The sequence below is a fragment of the Varroa jacobsoni genome, unplaced genomic scaffold (assembly GCF_002532875.2).
Source record: "Varroa jacobsoni isolate VJ856 unplaced genomic scaffold, vjacob_1.0 scaffold_234, whole genome shotgun sequence".
NCBI classification, from domain to species: domain Eukaryota; kingdom Metazoa; phylum Arthropoda; class Arachnida; order Mesostigmata; family Varroidae; genus Varroa; species Varroa jacobsoni.
The window spans coordinates 381,436-399,401 of NW_019213136.1; the positions used below are offsets into that span (position 1 = coordinate 381,436).

General features: G+C 45.9%; 1 protein-coding gene across 1 annotated transcript; it reads right to left on the minus strand.

The window, feature by feature from the left end:
* Positions 1-1,549: 1,549 nt before the first annotated feature.
* On the minus strand, positions 1,550-9,162 carry LOC147753777 (uncharacterized). Its single transcript, XM_086967458.1, has 2 exons — positions 7,179-9,162; positions 1,550-6,698 (listed from the first exon to the last, which is right to left on the minus strand). Exons 1-2 carry the CDS (start codon positions 7,471-7,473, stop codon positions 6,670-6,672), a joined length of 324 nt encoding a protein of 107 aa, XP_086823584.1. The 5' UTR covers positions 7,474-9,162; the 3' UTR covers positions 1,550-6,669.
* Positions 9,163-17,966: the final 8,804 nt, after the last annotated feature.

Genomic DNA, 17,966 nt, shown 5'->3' on the forward strand with positions numbered 1-17,966 from the left:
GAAAAACTCTTTATATATACATGTTACTTTATTAGAATCATATTAATAGTGTTATATGTGTAGTACAATAATATAGTAAAGTGGCTACTAAGCGTGACAAAAGGCGCTAAAGGGAGATAACAGAAGAAGACGCCGACGTCTTGTCTGTCGCTACCGCTAGCCCATACTAAAATCCTTCATTTCTCTATAGGCTAGCGATCATGTCACAGGAATTAATGGTAAAAGTGGCTCTCCCGCTTATGCTACAGTTGCTATTCCCAGCGATATCGTAGCGGCGCTGGTTGGCAGGATGACGGTGGCCGTTATGGTGGACCTTGGAAAGGCGAGGAAGCAAGTGGTCGGGAGGACACCCAGGCAGAAAGCCAGGCACATGGCACTAGCAGGCATCATCCACATTCAGCTACTAGTATCACCACCATTACTATATTCCATTAGTATCGTTTCTGCCCGCAACGATTGAGCTGCCTGTATTACGACTAGCTTCAACGGTACTGACAACAACACCACCTGGTGCCACAACTTCACCACCGGTGCTACGAACGTTACTATTAAAGCTGTCGCGGCCGTTGTTGCCGACGCCAGCAGTAATGGCGTCCTCTCCACCACTGATGGAGCATTGTGCTGGACTGAAATGAGCTGCGGTAAAGAAGGAACGCCACGTCGTTGCCGCTGAAGTTGTGTATGCCCAGCAGCTACTGTTGCAATTGCCCCGCTGCACTACCGGCAACAGTTGCAACAGCAGTGGACTGTTGTCGCAACTCTTGCCGAGCTGTAGGTGCACGAAGCGTCATTGGAACTTCTGGAAACCGAGCCAATACCGTCGCAGAAGCACTACCAGCTAGATCGTTGCCGCATCATCGTCGCCACCGGTGACACGATCGCAACTGGCAACCATTATACAATCTGCTAGATATGTCGCTTTCGTATGGGCATGTTAACTCTCTCCCAGACTATCCCCCATACTCACTGCCCCTGCCTCTCCTGCTTTTTCACCAGCTCTAACTCACTCCTTCCGTTAATTTACTATCGCTGATTTCCTTCAATCATCCGTCGTGGTCGCCTACTCGTGCCGGAAGTGGCTGTAAACGGTCTTTTTTTAGGAGTGAAACGGCCGTCATGTAGAAAGTGCTGGTCACGCTAAACACACATAACGTGCCATAGGAACAAAACTAGTGTTCCTACAAGGTATCAGAAGACACGATAGATATCGAACTATGTATTATGGTGCGTACCATATCTTATGCTACGTACGATATAGGGGCTGAGGAACAAAACATCGGCCCGCTCTAAACGTACGAGTACTGCAACCCTCTTTGTCTATTTCTCGCAGATGATCCGTATAAGCAAGATCTAAACGCTACTCAATATTACTTTGTTGCTGTTCTCAGCCAAATGTGCAACGAGCTCTGACCCGACCTCTGAAGTCGGATCCGTTGTATGCTACCCACTTGGCTGGACTAGTTCACTTGCCCCGTTACAACAGCTTCTGTTGTTCCAGTGTTACGCGACATCTTTACTATCATTTCTGTATAGTAAACTCACTGTAGAATGTGGATCATTCAATTAATTGAATAGTTTATTTTAGCAATTCAACCGCATTGCTTTGGTTACTGTTTCGACTGCTTAGTTTCTCTGATATAGATCTTCTACTATCGTGTTCCCCTACCCTAAAACAAATGCGACCCTAAAACAAATATCCGATACGCCTACCTGATTTTACCTCTGGTTCCCGTCATATAGGGATACTATTATTCCACTACTTCCTTAAGACCTTTCCGTTATCCTAAAATTAGACCCTAATTTTCAAATATTAGGGTACTTACGGAAGGAGCCTAGTGAAAGTTCCGATATGCTTTAGAAACATACAACTATTATCTCAAACCTATGTTGAACTATGAACAATTCAATACTATGTTGAACTCCATGGTCCAAATCGACGTCTTCCGAAAATTCACTTTGGCAATTTTTGCGTGGAACTTAAATAAGTAGGCAGCTTTTTAAGTTTCACGAAGTCTTCAGCGTTGAATCTCTCCAGTCTTAGATCACTATAGCTCACATATGTAATATGTACACATAAAGTAGGTTGCTGGGAGAGTAATGGCGATTTATTATTGTTTTACATTTTTTTTTCGTTATTTTTTTGTTTATACCCAATGCTATCGTGTTGTTCAGATAACAAGCTTTTATTTTTGAGTCTGAACTCTGAAAATAGATACAAAATGGTCGCATAACAGAACTTTTATTATTACGTTATTATTCGTTATGCGCGACGGTCCCAGAGCTGCCGAAACAATCCTAAATTGATAAGACGCATACGCTAAAAACTATTGTTAATTGTACTTGTTAAAAATAACTTACTACTTTCAAACATGGCACTTTCGGCCTAAAAACGTACCTTATCGATATTTGTACGACGATTTGACGAGGACTGTCTTTTTCAGAGAAGATGATTACTAGATACGTTCCTATATCCTAGCTGTAAAGTCTTCATGGTACCTTGGAAAAATGTCCTGGGTTGCTTCTTGACATTACCGAAAAGTCAGTGTCGCAGATTCACTTGACAAGCTTATCTTTGATACCCAAACCCAAAATAAAACTTGCGGAAATATTCAACCATCAACAGATAAGTATTTGAAAAAGTTCTTCTTCTTCTTCTTACTTGGAAAAGTTGTTGCTAGTTGGATGGTATTACGCATCCTATAGGACCTTATTTATCAGTTCACCACAAAAAGTGTATGATTGACTATACTATTATTTAGTCACGTACTAAAATAATTCTAGATTGTAACGCGCGAAAATTCGAAATTTTAGTTACATGTGTAAAATAATAGCTCTTATTAAACACAGGAAAATGAAAAAGCTTCTGAACATAATTTCAGAGTATTTAAACACTTATAAGAGTGAAGCACAGCGTTGAATGAGTAATTCATGTATTTTGCCATTTTGTCTGTATATATATATATATATATATATATAGTTCCCATGTGAATGTGTCCGACTTATAACTAAACCCACTTCTACTGTGCTGGTACGCCGTTCTCGCAACACAAGCGGCAGACTGACCCCCATCTAATCCAGAAACTCGACGGTACCGACTGATAGTTAGGTTCTGTGTACGCGTCTGATCTTTATTCTTCGACCTTTCTTTGGTAGCAGGACATTCGCTTTCTATTCGTTGGTTAGCCGTACATATAGTTTCCATGCAAGAATGTGAACGCATGTGCATATTTCTCGTATTCATCCATAAGGTCTGGTCCCTTCTTTCACCCCCGCGGTCGCCGGATCTATTGAAACTGTGCCAGCCATAACGCTAGACACGCATACATATAGCGCAGAACCATGCTCACAGATATACAGGCTCGCGCATTGATCACACAGTGCATAATACGCGCTTTGTGATATTTTAGGGGTGTTCGACGACCCCTTGCAATGTGAACGCGAGAATACGTCGCAGAGCCGGAGTTAACCTCGCAGAACTTCACCACCGGCATCTTTAAAACCAGGATAGTAGGCCTTAAGCAATTCAGTCACCCGAACGAAGGTGCGACAATCAGCTCGAACCAGCGTCCGGTCTGAACGCAACTCTTGATGTTATTGGATGCTCAGTGGCCATGTGTTGCTCTCCTCGAACGCACTGAGGGGTTTTGCGAGGAAACCGTGCTATTGGCTCTAGCAATAGTTATTGTTAGAATGACCACCGTGTACAGCGAATGCACATTGTAGATTGTTGAGTTTGTCGTCGGCGGTAGAGAAAGGTCCATGCTGTTTGCCGGTGTATCAGCTAACGCGGGATTATCTTTTTGCGCCTATAACAGTAGATTTTGATAGTGGTACGTAGCACGAATTAGAAATGGTAAATTATTTGTAATATCAATGAGTCTGTTACATGAAAGAAATTTGTGAAACGAAATAAAGGTAAAGGAAATTGGATGAGAGCAACTTATGTCTGCTGGGAACAGGTAATGACGGGTGTACTGCGATAACAGCGTTACCGTTTGATATCTATTTTTGTTGTCACTATTTCTCTTACTGTTGACGGCCATATTTGATGATGAGCGACGACTTTTCGGTAGTGGCCGTGGACAGAGTTGAAGCCTTCGTCGCAGCTATTACGGAAGCGGAATTAGAGTGGTGACCTACGAGTGCGTCGGCTTGATGTTTAGGCGGTCGCCACTATCTTCTTTCGAATTGATAAAAACAGCCTCTCGTATCATCCCTCTCGCGGTTCAGAATAAAAAAGAAAGACGAAGTCGACAGACAAGCCGCCATAATCGACATCGACATCAACATCATTGTGATCACCAACGGCCTTGTGCTTCCCAACGCCATCAAGATCATCGGCATCGCAGCCACGAGCACGACCATAATCTTCATTGATGGTGAGAAATCGGCGAGAACTTCGACGAAGACATTGACATAACTGTCGCAGATGTTCTAGTAGCTACCACGCCAGAGCTGTTAGAGTTCCGTTGACTTCTTCACGCTGTAGAACGACGGGCAAACGAATAGCGCTTACACTAACAACAACGGCGACGACAGCAGCAACTCCAGCAACTGGCCAGCAAAAAAAGGAAGGGGAAAGAAATGATATGACGTTGATGGAGGAGATTAGGCAACGGGGGCGACATGGACGCTAGTAACATTGCTAAAAGATTACCACCGATGTTGCCGCGCCAGAGAACAGCATCACCACTGGTCTGTTGTTGCCATTTCCGCTGTTTTTAATCTTGTTGGGGGCGTTTGACGCTGCTACACAGGTTAGTAAGGTTACATAAGTACAGGTTAGTGCGTATACGCTGCCCATAGCGTCACCAGCAGCAGCAGCAGCAGCAGCAGCAGCAGCAGTACACCTTGGCAACTCCATCGTGAAAGTACCGTCACAGGCGCCATAATCAGCAATATCAGAGCGATGGACGACCACCGCAAGCATCGTTAGAAGCAGCCCTGGCAGCTCAGCAACGAAACAGCATTGTAATCACAATGGCGTCACTGTGACGAACGACAGATGTGACGATAGTCAAATCGCAGAAGACGTTCGTATTGCGAGAAGAAGACAGAAAAGGAAAATGCAGCTAGAGATTTATTCATATCCATCCATCCATCTGCCTGTCGGTCCATCGATTTATGTGACTTCATCAGTCGGCGAGTATAATCGTTTCATTCGACTTAGTCGAGAATGAGCAGTAAGATGGTGGTAACGTTGCGGCTAGAACAGTGCGTTGTACATTTGACTATGGTCGTCTATTGACATCGCTGATCTTTACGTCCACTGTTGTACTTCTGGATGGGAATATCATCGCGTACATTGAGCACCGTCTTGCACGCAACCTATCTACGGATTAAGGGTTCCAGTAGCCATATATGTACAAGTTAAAACGAATTTAATGATTTTTTTTGCTTTACATATACGCATATCTAAGATGCCATTACGTCTTTACACTAGGGACCTTCCCGTGGCAAAAAAAGCAACTTGGGAAGATATCCATCCGTGTGCGTTGTTATTGTTGTTTTCTTGAACTAGATTTTCAGAAACTGTACTAGTTGCGGTTGCGGTAAGAGCACGGTGATGGACGGTATCTGTTTGTTTATTTATGTGTGGGGATGACGATGAGTTTAATAACTAGTGCTGGCCGGCCAGGGGTGGTTAGCCAAAGCTCCCAGGACAAATCCGGTGCGGTTAAGGCTGACAGCCACGATAGCAAATAAGGCGACCTGAAGATATCGTGTCCAGCTATACACGCGCAATGAATCTTCGTACAATTGAAATAACGACAAGTCTACACTTACCCTTGTGAGGCACATTGTGTTATGGACTGAACAGTGCGTTTTCAGCTGGCTAAAACTCAAGCTACGCTGTATACTATTCGAACTTACATGGCTAAAAAGCGGATTTCGGAATCAAGCCCCACGTAGCTTCCCAGCCAGTGCATCTTAAGAACCAGTGTAGGATTCTGGATATTTGCTAACTATAGCAATGTTTCACTCGTAATAAACTTACGCAGACCACTTTTGGCTAACGAATACGCTCGCATCTATTTAAAACCTATACATATCTATTAATACAATGCTATTATGTTTAGTTATGATTCTCGTATTTGCTTCGACCTCAGTCACACCATCTACTTTATAGGTGGTATTCGCGTTGGACATCAGGGACTGTGAGGGAGTCCTCTATTGTGTTCAATAGTGGACATGGTTTATTGGCTAGCCACATCATCATCATCGTCGTCGTGCGGTTCCTTCCAAATAACTGAATTATTCGATATCGAATCGTCACTGTTACCGCTGGCACCGCACCCAATGAACTGTGAGGTTACAACGCACCCCGTTTGCCACGTTCGACTCCCGACGTTCGACTGCCCCACATCACACGTAATTAATCTATATGGATTGTAGTAGCATCATTATTATTAGCGATGTTCGAGAATCTGTTATAAATCTCATAACACTGATACGCAGAGTCATTTCCCTCTGTATCCTTCACCGTTGTCATCGTTAGCTTCCGTCTTGTCCGTGCTCCTTCAGAAATCGCAGCACGCGGATTACCAACCGCGCTCCTATCCAGCAACTGTCGTTCTTACGGCTCCTGGCAACACGGACTCGAGTTCAATTTGCGCAACATCACCGTTGTCGAAATAGTGACGGGATCAGTTGAGGCTCCTATCTTCGCTACCGGTCTGCATCGATTTTAGTGACAACTACGCCAGCAGCCATTGACAGAGAACACGGGTAGTGCATATGAAGGGTGTTTTTGGTCGGAAGATAAATATGAACAAATAGTATATCTTGTAGCTACATGCGAACATAAACTAGAGAACTTTTCACTGCCTAATTCAATGCGTTCGCGCTAGTCGAATTTTAAATTAGATGGGGGTCGTTATCTGTCGTACCCGTTCTGCTTATATAAAGGTTATGTTTCTTCGCAGCAAAATTCGTTAGCTTCTAGAAATCTCAAACCATTCTGTATCCCCTAAACATAAGTTACATCATGGTTATGAAACCTGTATCCTTATGCGGGTCGGGTACACCTGATCGGGTACGAAACCGTCGCTGAACATTGAATGATGCAAAACTAGAAGAGCCCCAAAAACGTAATCAACTACTATATCTCAACATATATGGATCTATTGCCGTCTTATGTTATGGTAAAAAGGGCTTTATCTGTGCCACATGCTTACCAGGGATACATTTAAACCTGCAAAAGGCCCGATCCGAACCAAGAGTCACGAACGCGATATCCTGCTTGATTTTCCCTCGTGACTTTACGCGCACGTGTTGGAGTTTCAGAGACTCCTGTTTTTTCCACAACGCTTCGAGCTGCATTGGACCACTGCGTTTTGCTCTGATGGACCACCTCGGGGTTGCCGACGCCGTCGCAGTTGCTGGTGTAGCCGCCTCGGCGGCTGTCGATGGCGCTTCCATCGTAGCCTTCGTCTCAGGGCGGGTTAAAGGTGATGATCCCGTCGTACTCATTTGGTCCTGCAAACGGGACGGAATGATGTCACTACAGCGACGAGCGACTGCTGCTGTTCTTTTTTTACTCCTACTTATACAAAGGAATGCACCGGCACGCAAGGCAAGACGAGGCGTTGCTAACGTCGACGACCTGTATTGCTGATGGCAGCTCGCCCGCGATGCTGTTTTGGAACGGATGGTCGTTTGCCAAGCGATGCGGCACGTCGTATGGCCTGGCAAACACTTGGCCAGCGGGAACTGCTACGCTGCAGCGTTTGCTCGGCGTTCGTAGCTTATTGCGCTCTAGTAACACACGATAAGCGTATGGATAAAAATAAAGTTTACTTTATTTTTTCTCATCATATTGTCGATTTTCTCTATATTGTATATTGGAAAATCTGTAGCTCAAAACAGCGCGAAACGATGTCATTTCGAAAGGGTTAAACGTTATATTTAATGTACAGCTGGTAAGGACTGTATGAGCCACATGTAAATGGAATCACCAGGAATGGTATAGACACATTGTAAAAAAAAAAAGAACTTCCGTTATTCTATCAAACAGCAACCTGCAGCGAGCCAGCCATAAGATAGTACTTGCAAGTTACGTTAAGCCGGTAAGCTTAATTGAGCTCGGCGCGGTATTTGATGTGAATCTATTAAGTTTTCTAGCTTACTTGCAGCACTTCACATAAAATCAGTGTACGTACCTCGCTTAATATCACCATGTTATTAGTAATATATACAACTGGACAATGCTGTTCAGCGGCACACTTTCTCTCGCTCTTTATACTTCGTCATTCTGACCAATTTCCTTCGCGCGCTCTCTCTCTGTCTCTCCCTCGCCGCGTGTCGATCTCTTATATTCATTCTCATCCCCGCCGAGCTGTCGGGCGGGATAGATAGAGTCCGAGTCCGTTGGGCGGATATTTCGACGATGAATAAGATCTAATTAAAAATTCAATAAAAATTTTCGTACCCAATGACTCATCAAGCTAGGCGGTTCTAGTAGTAGCAGCAGCAGCAGCAGCAGCAAGCAAGCATAGATGTCTAGGCAGGCCGGAAAAAACGGGGCCTGGGGAACCAGACGGTAACGGCTAAGCGACCGACCGGCCGACCGACGCCGAAATGCAGCAGCGGCGATACCACGTACAACCGACGGCTGACTTAATCGTAGCAGTTGTCGTTGTATCACAGTGGCTGCTGGTATCGTTTCAGTGGCCGCAATGTCCGTAGTAGCTCTGTGTAGTTGATACTCCTGTTTCCATACTTGGTAACCTCCGACTGCGCCGTTACTACAAGCCCCGTTATGATGATATCATTAATATTATAGCAGCAGCGGCAGCAGCGACAGTAAGGGCGGCGGTAGACGCGGCGGCAGTGATGATGTCTGCGGTGATGCTACTGCTGTTAGCGGTAGCTCAGAACTGCTGCTGCGACGGCAGACGGTCGTAGGGCAGTCAGCCCTATAAATATTGTATAGGGCCTTCTGTCTTTTTTCTTCTTTCTGTTAGTGCCCCGCACGTTTGGCCAAAAGAAACTGGCGAACACTTGCCTTCCCGTCTGTCCACTGATTCGTCTGTTAAGGACAGAGAGAAACCGCTCGCTGTTATACTTCAGTCAGGCTGAGCGCCGAGGTCCGAAGGTTGGGTCACAGTAACGCTGCTGATTGTGAAGCAGCAGAACACGATGTATTTAAATGCTGCGTGTAATAATACATACACTGTGTGTGAATGAGCAACGGGAAATATTGCAAACGATGGGGGAACAGCAAACGGCTACAAACAAAGCCTTACACATAAAGCAGAAAACGTTCCCGTAGCGCTTTTTACTTTAAAAATCTCATTAACTGTTTCGGTGCTTGCACCAGCGGGTTATATATACAAGTATCACATAAAGTTCAGTGATGCTACAAATAGGGCTGCGCTGGCAGGGCAGGGCAAGAAGGTTCCGAAATTTGTAGTTAGGATATAAAAAAAGGAAATAGTCCACCACTGATGACAACACAGCCTTCTTCAACAAAGCCGAACTCAAATATGTGCACTTGGTAGGATCATCACTAAACCTTGCGTGAGGCTAAAATGGATCAACGGCGTGATGTGAATCCCCGGAGAGGAAATAGTACTAAGTCAGGGGGTTTAGGGGTAGACCTTATATTACGCATAACCGCTGTTATTCCGATACGGTTCTTGCTGCTACGCTAGGTCTTGACGATGAAAATTGCGTCATAACACGATCCGTAGAAAATGCAACATCGGTTAACGCATATATGAGTAGAATGTACGTTTCTTAGTTATTCTAGGTCGCTGTAGTTTTTGTGTCGTATGGAGTGCACCGGTGTTGTCATGAAACAGGTGCATCGAACAAATAGCTAATTAAATTACCCGTACGTATCACACTTCTGGCCATTTTGAAAACGCACTTAATTATCATATGATTGTTTACGAACAGGCGGTACAATTGGCTTGAGCAAGTTTTAAATAAGTAATCAATATATTGCTTTATGATTGTTTTTAGTCAAACTAAATGGATCGACTGGGTACATGTCACCAAATATTCCACAATGTGCGATTCACATCTCAGCAGTGATAGAGGGTTTTTCTCACACGAAGAGATGTAACAGAATATCAGCGGTCTTCAAACCCACGGAACGTATCAAAGGAGGCCCTAGTACTCATGAAAACAATACATTTTAGGCAAGGTTCAAAAAGCGTTCAGCTAACCGATGCGTCGTATCATTATACATGCATATACATACAAATATAGTATTTAGGTGCACATTTTTGCCTAATTACAATGCCGTTTTTACTAGACTCTAACAATACTTTGAGCCATCTTTTAAAGCACGTCGGTCAAAAGAAAAACGTTTTAGAAATAACCAGAAGCCAAAGGAATTGAGTCACTCCTTTTAGAGTTAAAACAGCTTTCTTGACTAACTAGCAATTTGAAGGGGTTATGTCAGTTGTTGAGAGTCTCAGAATCATGAGCTTAGCAGACGATTTTCTAAGCCAATGCACCATTAACTCGATCAAACGTATCCAATTTTCGAGGGTCGATACCCCCACGAAGAAAGTAAAGGTGCTCGTTAGTTTGAACAGAAATGCATTTGAGCGCTTTTTCCGTTACACTTTAAAAATAAGTTGGACTTGAATACGCGTATTCGCTGAAAAAGAAAAATTGTATTCAGATTCAATTTCGCATGAAGTATACTGTAGGCTACCAAGTAATGCGCCCTCTAACGTGTACGAATTGCGCAACTTAAACGATATATGTAACGTAAGAAGTACCTCCTTTACACTGTCGTCCGCGAGAATTAGACTGCAATTCTTGACGTCGCTTACGCTTCTTTATACAACATGCTATAAAGTCTTCCGTCATTTTGGCCGCATGAATACTGTCGTACGTTGTTATCCTTGTGTCATTTTGCACAGGGGACGCTTCTTTCCCATATAGGATGATCGGCGAGGCAGTAGCAGATCTCGGGAACGGCCGCTGCTGGCCACCATGTCGTTGCCGCTCGCTGCTTGATGTCGCCTTGGCGATCCGATCGGCTAGTGGGTTTTCTGACTTCGTCGTAATTGTCGATCGCCACCGTTCTACTATCAATAGTAACCCTCCCCCGAGTTCTAGGCCTAAGCAGTCTCAGTCATCGGCTTCTGCAGTCGGGCCCGTCAACGGGTGCGCTCGCGTTCGACTGCTCTCATGATTTTTCGCTCCTTTTCGAGTTCTCCATCGCTGCCGCTGTAGTCCTCAAATTGAACAGCGGCAAGAACAGCCACACCACCCGGCCCCTCGGCGTTTCGCCGTTCTTTCTCCGACTTCCCCTTCCCCATTTTTCTTTTTCGTTCTCTTTTAAAGCAGAAGCAGCAGCAACATCGGCGGCAGCAGCCACTGCTTCTGCTTCTGCTACGCAGCCGTCTTCGTGCTCGTCCTCCTTCGTTTTCTTCCTCGTCCCCGTCGTCATCCCAGTCTTTCATTCGCTGCTGTCGCTAACCAAACTCGCTGCTGAATCCACGGGGATCTTCTTCTACCCGACCATTCCGGTCTTTTTCTTTTGGTCGCTTCTCGGTCTTCGTGCTTCTTTGTAGGTTCTTCTCTGCTGCTCTGAGTCGCTCCACCGATCGACGGTCGGTTGGTCGGTCGGTCGACGGCTTCGCCGGATCGCCTCTTCGTCGGGTCCGCCTCTAGCTGTGGTTTGGCTATGCTCGACTTGAATGTCTGTCTGTAGTAGTATATAAATATACTGTCGTAGTTACTGTGGGTTGCTAGGGCGTTGCGGCTGCCTGCCTGTCTACCTGCCGATTGCGTGGCTGCTGCCTTTATGCCTGCTCACCACTAGCGACAGTGACGAAGTTTGGGACGATGTCGGATCCAGCTCTGGATTCAGCCGGTTCTGGATTTACCCGAGCCAGTTGATGCCGGCTTATTCGCTCCTTTCTTGCCGTTGCCTCAGGTTGAGGTTCATACACACATCCAGAGACACATATAGATGTGTATATATATATATATACTGAACACACTTATAGCCGTCTGAGAGAGAAACAGGCAGGCAGGCGAAGCACGCAGTCGAGCCAGGTAGCGGAGTTGCTTTCCGCTGCTGTCTTGCTTACGTCACAAACAGCATCACAGACGCACGCGTTGGTAGCTGTGGATTTTTTCTCACTAGATCCTGTTGCTGGTCCCGTGCTGGCAATGATGCCATGGCCACTGCTTGGTTCAGTTGAATCCGCCACTGCTGCTGCTGTCGCCTGTGCTGGCATTAATATAAGAGGAGAGAAAGCGGCGGGACCACGAATACGGGGCAGAGGCGTTCATTGTTCAGTTAACGCTGCGTTTGCTTCTTTTTCTTGGCCTGTGCCCCCTCCCTCTGTCGGTCAGCCGTGCGTTGCACTCGGCCATAGCCGGCAGATAGAACTGCGTAAGGCTCACCAGCCGACGAGAGGGCAGCAGTAGCAGTAGCAACAGCAGGAGCGGCCTTAGGCGCAGGCACCGAGCGGAGCAAGAAAGGTAAGAAGCAAACAGTCCGTAGGAGCGGTCGAACAGAAAACAACAACGAAAATCATAAGAAAAAAAGACGATGAAAATTGTCTACTGCCAAAGCAGCGCTAGTGACCGGTGCTGTATCAGCAGCAATAGCATCGCACGAACATAGTTGCCGAAGTACCCATGTCGGCTGCACTGGCCGGAGCCGCCATCGTCACCTACTCAAAGTAGCAACGAAAAAACCGGACATAGTCGCGGAGTTCAACATTGAGAATTTCGGTTCAGCCATGGACAGATCAACGGATGGACGGACGGGCGAACGGACGAGCGGGCGGGCGGTCGAACAAGCGGGCGTTTCCCCGAACCAAGCGCCCCAGAGGGGCACCTCTTTCGGGCTCCTGTCTTGAGATCGACACCCGAACGTGGAGGTAGTGCCGTCCCTGTCTCCATTCACGGCTGCCTATATCAACGACTGAAGGACAAGAAAACGCGTCATCTACGAACTAAACCGAACGAAACTGACAACAAACGGAATTTCAAGCGGGATGACTAAGCCGATTCGATACTGTAGATAGAAACAACAATGGTAATTCATGATGCTGGGGCTACTGCTGCTGCTGCTGCTGGTGTTGAAATACCGCCATGAGTAGGATAGAATGGTGATCTTCCTACATAAAGGAAAAGTCCGAAAGCAGCGGGAAGCTGTAAACGATCACATAACGGTAGATACGCTGATAAAATCTATGTCAAATGATGGGACAAGGCGGCAGCAGTAAATAACAAAAGTGACTACGTACTTACCCTTAGATTTACCCTCACTAGAGTGCACGATTTTGAACGTCCTATGATTGTAGGATTGTAAAACTTTCATCGCAGAGTTGCCCAGCTTTCCAGGCCGTCGGATCTCCAGATTAGGTCTATGGCAAAGTATTGATAAATAGGTTGAAATCTATATTCCCTGTTGTATCTCCAGGCAAAATCGATGACAAACGCTCGATACGGTAATTGGCCAAAGCTGCTGTTATCGCTGAGGCCATGGCCTGCGTAAAATTATTGTAGAGAGTTTCTGTGAGAGTGGGTGCGAATTTTAATGACAAATTTATATAGGAAGCATATCTAAAAAGTTTTGTGTATATAACTCTAGTAGATAAAGCGGATCACAATGGCTACGTGCTATACCATCACATATTCGAGCCGCTATCATCATTCCTGATATATATATATGTATATATATTTTAACAAATTTATATTTATCGACACTGTACATAGGTAAGGTAACCTGTACATTTGGGAAATACTAAAAATGTTTTAGTCCAACGCCATTTTGTTAAAATAACTTCCACGGATGCATTAGTTCCTTAACTCTACATTTTGAATTTTGTTTAAGCAATTTGCTTAGACAATAACGGCAAATAAAACAAATCAGAGTACTAAAAGGTGATGTAATGATAGTAAAAAGGTTTCACAAACTCTTTATTTAGTAATCCTATATTAACCCTGGATCATTATCGACTTTAAAATTCCGTTGAAGTTTTCTAAGAACTGAACGATGAGAGTAAAATTCACTTGCACGACTTTTCCCTCTATAGTGGCAACGAAAGGGAAAATAAAACTCTGAAAAACAGAACCGGCAGTTCAGGGAAGCCAGTTCCTTTGCGCCGTTTACTCCTAGACTGTACTGGACTTCTATACTGAAGTGTTTGTTTCACATCGTCCCTTTGCCTTCAAATTCCTCTACACTAGACTGTGCTCACCCGCTCCTTCACCCCACCTGTCTCTTCTGGCTCTAAGCTATACCCCAAGCTCCCCCACACCTCCAACACCCCCTTCAGTCTCCTCTCATTCCCCTTCCTCCAGCCTAGAAAGCCTCTCTTCTCCGATGTAGACAGGCCTTCTCTAGGTACCTCCAACCTACAGCCCAGGCCTCAAACAGCACAATAATGGCCATTGATGCGCCACCGGGACACCGGCCAAGCGAACAAGAGAGAGAAGGTAAGAGGTAGAGATAGATAGATAGATAGCCCGACAAGTAAAATATAGAGAAACCTACCGGGACGACCCAGTACGGCTGAACATTCTGCTGGGCCTGTGGCGACACCCCAGAACTAGCAGACAAGCAGGGCCACCAATAACAGCCACTATCCGCAGAGCAAAAGCATGCCAATAGTAGCGACGGCGCCGTCGCCTCATTGGGTGGTTTAGTTCTTCTGTCTGAGCATTCTGCTGACACACACACACACACACACACATATATATATATATATATATATTACCGCCGGCATCTTTTTCCTACCAGCGTCTATGCACAAAAGCGAGCACCAACTGCTGAACGGCCATACCATGATAGCCACCGCTGAACTCCGCTAGCGGTTGTTTTGCGACGCAGTCTAGCCTACTGCTGTGAGCAATTTGTGAGCGCAACTTTCCTGGTTCTGCAGACAGATGCCTTGAAACAAGCGACCCTACCTGGACTCTGGTCTATAGGTGGTTAGCTTGCAAGCCAGCTAAGCGGCTGTTCAGGCCCGGCGCCTGCAGGTCTATCCACACAGTATCGCCAGGCCCAAGCAGCTCTACCAGCAGCAGAGCTACCACCAACAGCAGCTGTACCAGCAACGACGGAGTATTAGAGAAAAAGTGCGCCCGCAGCGCCCTTACTAGCATTATTGCCGCTACCACTACTTGCGCGTCTGCGACTGAGGACCTTTGCTGCCGAAGGAAGTGGTTCTGCGCCAAGTATTCCACGCCTCGTCGCGCGCAAACGCCGATGGCAGAGAACCAGTTTGACAGCGTTGTAGCCCACACGGTCCGGCCGCTCCGCCCCAAATAGTTGAGCGATAGGTCGGACCGTAGTACTGAAAACGCCAGCCCCCAATATGTGTTGCAGTAGGCTTGTAAGCAAGACAAGACAAAAACGGTTAGTCGACAGGAAGTACAGCAATGAGCAGCAGCTAGTAAGAACAAGCCATAGCATATAGGAAACGAGATAACGCAACGCAATGCAATTCTTCTGAGGGATACTTAGAGAAAGAAACCAACAATAGCAAGTTCACGTTTCGCTGCGATTGCATAAGATAACGATGATAACCCACAAAATCGTTTCATAAACAAGGTATTTCCATATTCTCGAAGCCAAGGCTTTTAAAAAGGGCAAAGTAGAACGGTGGACATGTTTATGGCATAGTTGGTGATTCGCAGTTAAAAACACGCGTTATTTGTGGGGTAGGCGGTACCGCTGGAAAGCTCGGATTTTGCGACGAGTTCGTCGAATATCGCCGTTTGTTGTCGCCGTTGTCGTCACGAAAACCAATCAATGCTTGCGATCGGTGCTCTGACGCTTATGAAATAGGCTACCGCGCCGAACGATGAATCCTGGTTCACTTACTTGCTTGCTGGCTGGTTGATCGGCCGCTTCGTTTTTGGCGGACGAGGGGTCGTGGCTGGCAGTGCTGGTGCCTCACTCTTGGCGTAGTTAGCTCCGAGCTGAGTCTCCAGGTGGGGATCAGCCGGCCTGCCCGTTGTTCATTCGACCGTCGATCGGTTGATCAGTCGGAATCCACATCTGACCCAGAACCAGAATAAAGCTGCTGGTGAATCTCCGACCAGTGACTACTACATAGTCAACGCATTGCTTTACCGTATTTCGTCTTTTACCTAAGAATAGAGCGTATTATCACATACATGGCTACATATTTCAAGATGATTCGAAAACTATCAAGCTGAACCATGTATGGAAATTCGCTGAATCCGGCATTCGTTTTTAGGATATTAAAACGAGGTCGTTCGAAGTTTTCAATAATTCTAATTTTTAGTACTCGCTCTAAGCCAAATGTGAATCGTTAGCGTACGAGCTTGGATCTCTGGTTCGTAATTAACATTGTTACTACTGCTACCCCCGATATCCTGAGACATGTTGGTTGACAAATGGCACATAAACTACAGTCAAAGCAGTTCGTAACTTTCAAGTTATCGATCTAGTAACTTCCGATTACCCAGTAGTCTTAGAAGGGACAGGCTGTCACTGTTATATAAACAAGCAGCCATCTTCTCTTTCCGATTCGCATGAGCTATTAAAACCATTTAAGTTCGCTGAATCGAAATAGTATCGCAAAATCTGCATTAAACTGCATTTAGATTCTGGGCGCATGCAGCTTTACAAAGAAACTTCGACGTCATAAGGCCCTCGGTGTGTTCGCGACACGACCGCATTCGAGGTACGACCATTCCCTGAGTCGGCAGGCGACAAACCAGCTTGTTGCTCCGTCGTCTCCCGACTAAGACCACAGTGACGATCGGCAATCTTTTGCTATCAGCAATGTAGACAGCCGCCATTCAATGTGGAAGTGGTTAGCAAGTGTCGCGTTACTTTGCCCCGTACCCGTCCAATCGTTCGTCTGCCACCTAGAATCGGAACGAGTTCAAAGCCGGAGTCATGTCTGTTGTTGCGGCCAGCACGTACGCTGAGAGCGAATAGAAGTAAATGGGGGCGTGCGTCATCATAACTGAGCTTTGCCTCCAGCTAGACCTCCATGTTTTTGTTTGCTTATATACATCCGCAAGTCATCGTATGGGGTAGCTTGTCGCACGTCGCGCTGCTCTTCTAAGAGCAGATTCATGAAAATGAAGATCGAGACGAGTGTGTCTGCATATGGAGCATTCGTTGCGGAGAAATTTTACTGATTAGGGATATGATTCCACTGGATTAATATCATAGAGTCATTGTTCAACACGTGTTTCTGTCTCCGTTGTTCCGCCTATGAGTGAAATCGAGCTAATCGAGGGAATCAAGTTCATATGTGCCAGTTGACACTGTTAAATTTCTTAACTATACCTACGCCCATGGCAAAAATCAAAGTACCGTGCTTCTTCCCCATAAAGCTGAACATCCATCAATCGTAACGAAACAGGCCGCGGTAAGACATTCAACAAGGCCAGCTTAGCAGTGTGTATATATTGTGCTTGGACCCCCGCGGCTTCTGAGCGTGATTTTCATGGCCACCGCGTTGAGTTGTTCGTCCGTTCTCACGCATCTCCAGTCTGTTGCTTCTGCTGCCGACGCTGTCCAGCATCACTATCGCCAGCGTTGTGTCAATCACCTCAGCTATATAGGCACATGCAGTCACACCACATCAGGGGTCCGTATCGTACCATAACTAAACTGGAAGGGACCGATTATCCAAAAAGTGGCAGCACTAGCACCGGGAAGGTCTAGCACTTTGTTCATCTCGAATTCACCTTACCGTAGTAACTCCAATGATAGCAAGCTGATTTTCGCTCGGTTTAGACCGTTCTTGATTGAATCAACGCTCAGATACCTGAGAACTACGTAAGTCTCATCTGGGCTGCTTCGTTCAGCAGCCCCTTCTTTGTGGTGGCTCAAGCATCGACACACAGAGCTAAGAGCTTTCGCAGGCGTTTAGAGCCAACTACCATCACCTCCGAAGCAATTTTTGTGATCTCTGATTGCGTCTGATCGGAGAAAGCAAAGCTCGATGTCAGGTGCATAAGCCGATCTGTACGAGCAGCCTAACTAG

Excerpts from the sequence above, each read along its gene's own strand:
- LOC147753777 (XM_086967458.1), bottom strand. The coding sequence starts at position 7,473 with ATGAGTACGACGGGATCATCACCTTTAACCCGCCCTGAGACGAAGGCT. Across the intron at positions 6,699-7,178 it reads CAGGTTTAAATGTATCCCTG|TTGTCACTAAAATCGATGCA; the intron begins GTAAGCATGTGG and ends CTGCTGGCGTAG.